The sequence below is a fragment of the Salmo trutta genome, unplaced genomic scaffold (assembly GCF_901001165.1).
Source record: "Salmo trutta unplaced genomic scaffold, fSalTru1.1, whole genome shotgun sequence".
Taxonomy (NCBI): domain Eukaryota; kingdom Metazoa; phylum Chordata; class Actinopteri; order Salmoniformes; family Salmonidae; genus Salmo; species Salmo trutta.
Window position 1 is genome coordinate 21,939 of NW_021823395.1, and position 8,062 is coordinate 30,000.

The 8,062-nt window shown below is 45.8% G+C and overlaps 1 protein-coding gene across 1 annotated transcript in view; it reads right to left on the reverse strand.

The window, feature by feature from the left end:
- Positions 1-240: 240 nt before the first annotated feature.
- The window catches only part of LOC115190601 (noelin-2-like), a gene marked incomplete at its 5' end in the record, with an annotated part of 15,326 nt that continues 7,504 nt past the window's right edge, over positions 241-8,062 (reverse strand). The window contains 2 exons of the mRNA XM_029748777.1: positions 241-409; positions 667-886. Of these exons, the coding sequence (XP_029604637.1) occupies positions 243-409; positions 667-886 (387 nt within the window). The remainder of the gene's footprint in view (positions 410-666; positions 887-8,062) is intronic.

Genomic DNA, 8,062 nt, shown 5'->3' on the forward strand with positions numbered 1-8,062 from the left:
GAGAGAGAGAGAGAAAGGCGGAGAGAGGGTGATATGAGATGGAGAGAGAGAAGAAGAAGAGAGGGAGAGCAAGGAGGAGAGAGAGGGTGATATGAGATGGAGAGAGAGAAGAAGAAGAGAGGGAGAGCAAGGAGGAGAGAGAGGGTGATATGAGATGGAGAGAGAGAAGAAGAAGAGAGGGATAAAATGATATTGAGAAGGTCCAACAGAGAGAGTGGTTCAAGTGAACGTCTCAGCTGATACTAAGGCTTTCTGACATCACCTGTCACCTGGACCCCCCCCAACCTGACAAACACACTCACCCTGCTGTCAGAGCTGGGTATCATGGCGTCAGTCATCCAGGATCCGAAGCGGGAGCCCGACGCTCTAACAGTGATAGGGTTGCTCACCCCTGTTAATCGCCCACAGCCTGGGAGACACACACACACACACATGTCACTATATATACACACAGCCTGGAAGACACACACACACACACACACTCACAGGTCACTATATATACACACAGCCTGGGAGACACACACACACACACACTCACAGGTCACTATATATACACACAGCCTGGGAGACATACACACACACACACACACACACACACACACACACACACACACACACACACACATACTGCACCTTAACACACACATTCCCCTCCTCTCCTCCTACCCAGTTTGTTCATACAGGCGTGCAGCCTAGTCTCCAGCAGTAGCACTCTCTGTTGTAGTTCTTCATAGTCGTAGGCCCCCACCTCCTCCTGAATGGCTGTCAGGATGATTGACAGGTTAAGGACCTCCCCTCGGAGCACAGCCAGGGTCTGGAGGTCTAACCTGTACTGGTCAATCACCGACAACAGGGGGCGCAGCTGAGACATCTGACCCTTCAACTCCTAAAGGAGGGAGGGAGGAGAGGAGAGGAGGATGAGAAGGAGAGGAGGAGAGGAGAGATAGAGGAGAGGGGAGGAGAGGAGAGGAGAGGAGAGGAGAGGAGAGGAGAGGAAGAGGAGACCATCATACCCATGCTAGATTACGGAGAAACATATTCAGTCCCACTCAAAATGCCTTAGATAGCTCTTTAGTCCCACCCCACACACATGTGGAGACCTCACCTGGCTTAACTTGTCCCTCCTGAGACGAATCCTCTCTCATCATCACTCAATGCCTGGGTTTACCTCCACTGTACTCACATCCTACCATACAGTATCCTTGTCTGTACGTTATGCCTTGAATCTATTCTACCACGTCCAGAAATCTGCTCCTTTTATTCTCTGTCCCCAACACACTAGACAACCAGTTCTTATAGCCTTTAGCCGTACCCTTATCCTACTCCTCCTCTGTTCCTCTGGTGATGTAGAGGTTAACCCAGGCCCTGCAACCCCCAGCACCACTCCCATTCCCCAGGCGCTATCATTTGTTGACTTCTGTAACCATAAAAGCCTTGGATTCATGCATGTTAACATTAGAAGCATCCTCACTAAGTTTGTTTTATTCACTGCTTTAGCACACTCCGCCAACCCTGATGTCCTAGCAGTGTCTGAATCCTGGCTTAGGAAGGCCACCAAAAATTCAGAAATGTCCATCCCCAACTACAACATTTCCCGCCAAGATAAAACTGCCAAAGGGGGAGGAGTTGCAATCTACTGCAGAGATGGCCCGCAGAGTTCTGTCATGCTGTCCAAGTCTGTGCCCAAACAGGTCGAACTCTTTTTAAAAATCCACCATTTCCAGAAATAAGTCTCTCACTGTTCTAGCTAGTTATTGACCCCCCTCAGCCCCCCCTCACTGTTGTAGCTTGTTATTGACCCCCCTCAGCCCCCAGCTGTGCCCTAGACACCATACGTGAACTGATTGCCCCCCATCTATATTCAGAGCTCGTGCTGCTAGGTGACCTAAACTGGGACATGCTTAACACCTCGGCCGTCCTACAATCTAAGCTAGATGCCTTCAATCTCACACAAATTATCATGGAACCTACCAGGTACAACCCTAAATGCGTAAACACGGGCACCCTCATAGATATCATCCTGATCAACCTTCCCTCTAAATACACCTCCGCTGTCTTCAACCAGGATCTCAGCGATCACTGCCTCATTGCCTGCGTCCGTAATGGGTCCTCGGTCACACAACCATCCCTCATCACTGTCAAACGTTCCCTAAAACACTTCAGCGAGCAGGCCAATCTAATCGACCTGGCCCGGGTATCCTGGAAGGATATTGACCTCATTCCATCAGTAGAGGATGCCTGGTTATTCTTTGAAAGTGCTTTCCTCACCATATTAAATAAGCATGCCCCATTCAAAAATATTAGAACCAGGAATAGATATAGTCCTTGGTTCACTCCAGACCTGACTGCCCTCGACCAGCACAAAAAACATCCTGTGGCGTACAGCATTAGCATTGAGTAGCCCCTTTACGCAACTTTTCAAGGAAGTTAGGAACCAATATACACAGGCAGTTAGGAAAGCAAAGGCTAGCTTTTTGAAGCAGAAATGTGCATCCTGTAGCACAAACTCCAAAAGGTTCTGGGACACTGTAAAGTTCATGGAGAATAAGAGCACCTCCTCCAAGCTCCCCCATTTCTCCTGTGACCACCGATAAATCTACGATAATCGAGAATTTCAATAAGCATTGTTCTACGGCTAGCCATGCTTTCCACCTGGCTACCCCTACCCCGGTCAGCTCTACACCCCCCACAGCAACTTGCCCAAGCCTCCCCCATTTCTCCTTCACCCAAATCCAGATAGCTGATGTTCTGAAAGAGCTGCAAAATCTGCATACAAATCAGCTGGGCTAGACAATCTGGACCCTCTCTTTCTAAAATGATCTGCCGCAATTTTTGCAACCCCTATTACTAGCCTGTTCAACCTCTCTTTCGTATCTTCTGAGATCCCTAAAGATTGGAAAGCTGCCGCGGTCATCTCCCTCTTCAAAGAGGGTGACACTCTAGACCCAAGTTGTTATAGACCTATATCTATCCTACCCTGCCTTTCTAAAGTCTTCGAAAGCCAAGTTAACAAACAGATCACCCACCATTTCGAATCCCACCGTGCCTTCTCCGCTATGCAATCTGGTTTCCGAGTTGGTCATGGGTGCACCTCAGCCCCGCTCAAGGTTCTAAATGATATCATAACCGCCATCAATAAAAGACAGTACTGTGCAGCTGTATTCATCGACCTGGCCAAGGCTTTCGACTCTGTCAATCACCACATTCTTATCGGCAGCCTCAACAGCCTCGCCTGGTTCACCAACTACTTCTCAGATATAGTTCAGTGTGTCAAATCGGAGGGCCTGTTGTCCGGACCTCTGGCAGTCTCTGTGGGGGTGCCACAGGGTTCAATTCTCGGGCTGACTCTTTTCTCTGTATAAATCACCAGCTCTTGCTGCTGGTGATTCTCTGATCCACCTCTACGCAGACGACACCATTCTGTATACTTCTGGCCCTTCTTTGAACACTGTGTTAGCAAACCTCCAGACGAGCTTCAATGCCATATAACACTTCTTCCGTGGCTTCCAACTGCTCTTAAATGCAAGCAAAACTAAATGCATCCTCCCGCCCGTCTAGCATCACTACTCCGGACGGTTCTGACTTAGAATATGTGGACAACTACAAATACCTTGGTGCCTAGTTAGACTGTAAACTCTCCTTCCAGACTCACATTAAGCATCTCCAATCCAAATTAAATCTAGAATCAGCTTCCTGTATCGCAGCAAAGCATCCTTCACTCATGCTGCCAAACATACCCTCGTAAAACTAACTATCCTACCGATCCTTGACTTCGGCGATGTCCTTTACAAAATAGCCTCCAACACTCTACTCAGCAAATTGGATATAGTCTATCACAGTGCCATTCGTTTTGTCACCAAAGCCCCATATACTACCCACCACTGCGGCCTGTATGCTCTTGTTGGCTGGCCCTAGCTTCATATTCGTCGCCAAACCCACTGGCTCCAGGTCATCTGTAAGTCTTTGCTAGGTAAAGCCCCACCTTATCTCAGCTCACTGGTCACCATAGCAACACTCACCCGTAGCACGTGCTCCAGCACGTATATTTCACTGGTCACCCCCAAAGCCAACTCCTCCTTTGGCCGCCTTTCCTTCCAGTTCTATGCTGCCAATGACTGGAACGAATTGCAAAAATCACTAAAGCTTATATCTCCCTCACTAACTTAAGCATCAGCTGTCAGAGCAGCTTACCGATCATTGCACCTGTACATAGCCCATCTGTAAATAGCCCACCCAACTACCTCATCCCCATATTGTTATTTATTTTTTTGCTCCTTTGCACCCCAGTATCTCTACTTGCACATTCATCTTCTGCACATCTATCACTCCAGTGTTTAATTGCTAAATTGTAATTATTTTGCCACTATGGCCTATTTATTGCCTTACCTCCCCAATCTTACTACATTTGCATACACTGTATATAGACTTTTTTATTGTGTTACTGACTGTACGTTTGTTTATCCCATGTGTAACTCTGTGTTGTTTGTGTTGTACTGCTTTGCTCTATCTTGGCCAGGTCGCAGTTGTAAATGAGAACTTGTTATCAACTGGCCTACCTGGTTAAATTAAGATTAAATAAATAAATAAATAAACAATTATAATTCATAGATCAGCAGGTAAGGGTGCTCTCGAGTGGCTAGATGTTCTTTACCATTCGGCCATCAGATTAGCAACCAATGCTCCTTATAGGACACATCACTGCACTCTATACTCCTCTGTAAACTGGTCATCTCTGTATACCCGACACAAGACCCACTGGTTAATGCTTATTTATAAAACCCTCTTTGGCCTCACTCCCCCCTATCTGAGATATCTACTGCAGCCCTCATCCTCCACATACAACACCATTCTGCCAGTAACATTCTGTTAAAGGTCCCCAGAGCACACCCATCCCTGGGTCGCTCTTCTTTTCAGTTCGCTGCAGCTAGCGACTGGAACGAGCTGCAACAAACACTCAAACTGGACAGTTTTATCTCAATCTCTTCATTCAAAGACTCAATCATGAACACTCTTACTGACAGTTGTGGCTGCTTTGCTTGATGTATTGTTGTCTCTACCTTCTTGCCCTTTGTGCTGTTGTCTGTGCCCAATAATGTTTGTTCATTGGCAAACTTCAGACGGGCATGTATATGTGCTTTCTTGAGCAGGGGGACCTTGCGGGCGCTGCAGGATTTCAGTCCTTAGTGTGTTACCAATTATTTTCTCGGTGACTATGGTCCCAGCTACCTTGAGATCATTGACAAGATCCTCCCGTGTAGTTCTGGGCTGATTCCTCACCGTTCTCATGATCATTGCAACTCCACAAGGTGAAATCTTGTGGAGTTGGGGGCTGTGCTTTGCTTTGGCAAACCCCACCTACTGTGCTTTGGCAAAGTGGGTGGGGTTATATCCTGCCTGTTTGGCCCTGTCGGGGGTATCATCGGATGGGGCCACAGTGTCTTCTGATCCCTCCTGTCTCAGCCTCCAGTATTTATGCTGCAATAGTTTATGTGCCGGGGGGCTAGGGTCAGTCTGTTACATCTGGAGTATTCTCTTGTCTTATCCGGTGTCCTGTGTGAATTGAAATATGCTCTCTCTAATTCTCTCTTTCTCTCTTTCTTTCTTTCTCTCGGAGGACCTGAGCCCTAGGACCATGCCTCAGGACTACCTGGCACGATGACTCCTTGCTGTCCCCAGTCCACCTGGCCATGCTGCTGCTCCAGTTTCAACTGTTCTGCCTGCGGCTACGGAACCCTGACCTGTTCACCGGACGTGTTTGTTGCACCCTCGACAACTACTATGATTATTATTATTTGGCCATGCTGGTCATTTACGAACATTTTAACATCTTGACCATGTTCTGTTATAATATCCACCCGGCACAGCCAGAAGAGGACTGGCCACCCCTCATAGCCTGGTTCCTCTCTAGGTTTCTTCCTAGGTTTTTGGCCTTTCTAGGGAGTTTTTCCTAGGGAGTTTTTCCTAGACACCGTGCTTCTTTCACATGCATTGCTTGCTGTTTGGGGTTTTAGGCTGGGTTTCTGTACAGCACTTTGAGATTTCAGCTGATGTACGAAGGGCTATATAAATAAATTTGATTTGATTTTGATTTGATTTGGAGCCCCAGGCCGAGGGAGATTGACAGTTCTTTTGTATTTCTTCCATTTGCGAATAATCGCACCAACTGTTGTCACCTTCTCACCAAGCTGCTTGGCGATGGTCTTGTAGCCCATTGCAGTCTTGTGTATGTCTACAATCTTGTCCCTGACATCCTTGGAGAGCTCTTTGGTCTTGGCCATGGTGGACAGTTTGGAATCTGATTGATTGATTGCTTCTGTTGACAGGTGTCTTTTATACACGTAACAAACTGAGATTAGGTGCATTCCCTTTAAGAGTGTGCTCCTAATCTCAGCTCGTTACCTGTATTAAAGACACCTGGGAGCCAGAAATCTTTCTGATTTAGAGGGGGACAAATACTTATTTCCCATCATTAAAATGCAAATCAATTTCTAACATTTTTGAAATGCGTTTTTCTGGATTTTTTGTTGTTGTTATTCTGTCTCTCACTGTTCAAATAAACCTACCATTAAAATTTTAGACTGATCATTTCTTTGTCAGTGGGCAAACGTACAAAATCAGCAGGGGATCAAATACTTTTTTCCCTCACTGTATGTATACTGTAGCTAAGAATGTAATACTAAGTGTATGTTGTGTAGTAAGCTGTTAGTAGCCCATGTGCCTCACCCTAATAATTTGGTCCTTTCCCCCTCATAATTTAGCCTACTGTTCTGAGTTGGTGGTGCACATGTAGCCTATAGCCTGTTTTAGAGAAATGTAATCATTGAATATTGTAACAGCTTTCACTGTCTGCTTATATGCCCCCTTAATTTATACTAAGGTTCTAACTTGGTGTACAGGGAGAGCACTGTTAGAACGGCCCATGTTCTGAATTCTGAAAAGAGCTGAACAAATAGTTATATTGACTACGTCCATCCTAGCATGCACATTAATGTCTTAATTTAAACTACGGATTGCCTCTTATCTACTTGTCGTCCCCTTACACCATAGTTTGTACATCTCAATAGTCAGTAGAAACCACATTTGTTTAAGCAAGTCAGCCATATCAGCTATGTTTTTTTAAAAGGCAGTAAATGAGGCTGAAGGAACTGTTTCACTGCCAGACAAGGTTCCGCTAATATTTTTTATTTATTTATTTATTTATTTTATTTAACCTTTATTTAACTAGGCAGGTGTAGCAGTGGTAAAGCTTCACTACATGGTGCTGAAAACAAAGCTGAAAACTGTAGGCCCTAACAGTTTATGGGCACAGTTTGTCACCGTTATAGTGCAATTCATGTATTGTTTAGTGTTGTGTTGTGGCTTTGCTGCCATGCATCTAACATTATTATTTTTTTGCCCCACCAAGATATACATGCTTAAATCGCCACTGAAATGGAGAGAGAGAAAGAGGCATGGAGAGGGAGAAACAGGGATGGAGAGAGAGAAAGAGGGATGAGCGAGAGAAAGGGATGGAAAGAGAGAAAGAGGCATGGAGAGGGAGAAAGATGGATGGAGAGAGAATTATTTAGATGAAATATTAGATGAAGATATCATCACCCCAGGAGAACAGTAAATCATTCACACCCACCCACCCACCCACACACCCACACACCCACACACACACACACACACACACACACACACACACACACACACACAGTCAAAGGCTAAACCCTGCTGTCAGTAAAACAGCGTTTGGTGGATAATCCCTCTCCTGCTATCTTCTCTCCTTCAACTATCTCTCCAACCCTCTTTATCACTCTAATGCTCCCTCTCCTAAATCCATCTCTCTCTCTCTCTCTCTCTCTCTCTCTCTCTCTCTCTTTCTCTCTCTCTGTCTGCCCTTCAGTTCTCCTCAGCAAAAACATTGAAAAGCATTAGATCTCTCTTTCTTTCTGACTTTCTCTCACTCCAGCCCTCTCAATCTCCCGTCTCTTCTCCCTCTTCTTCCTTCCCCTCTTTCTCTCTCCCCAACCTGGTCTCAGAGCATTTCGTATTATTCTGTACGTAAATCTGAATCACT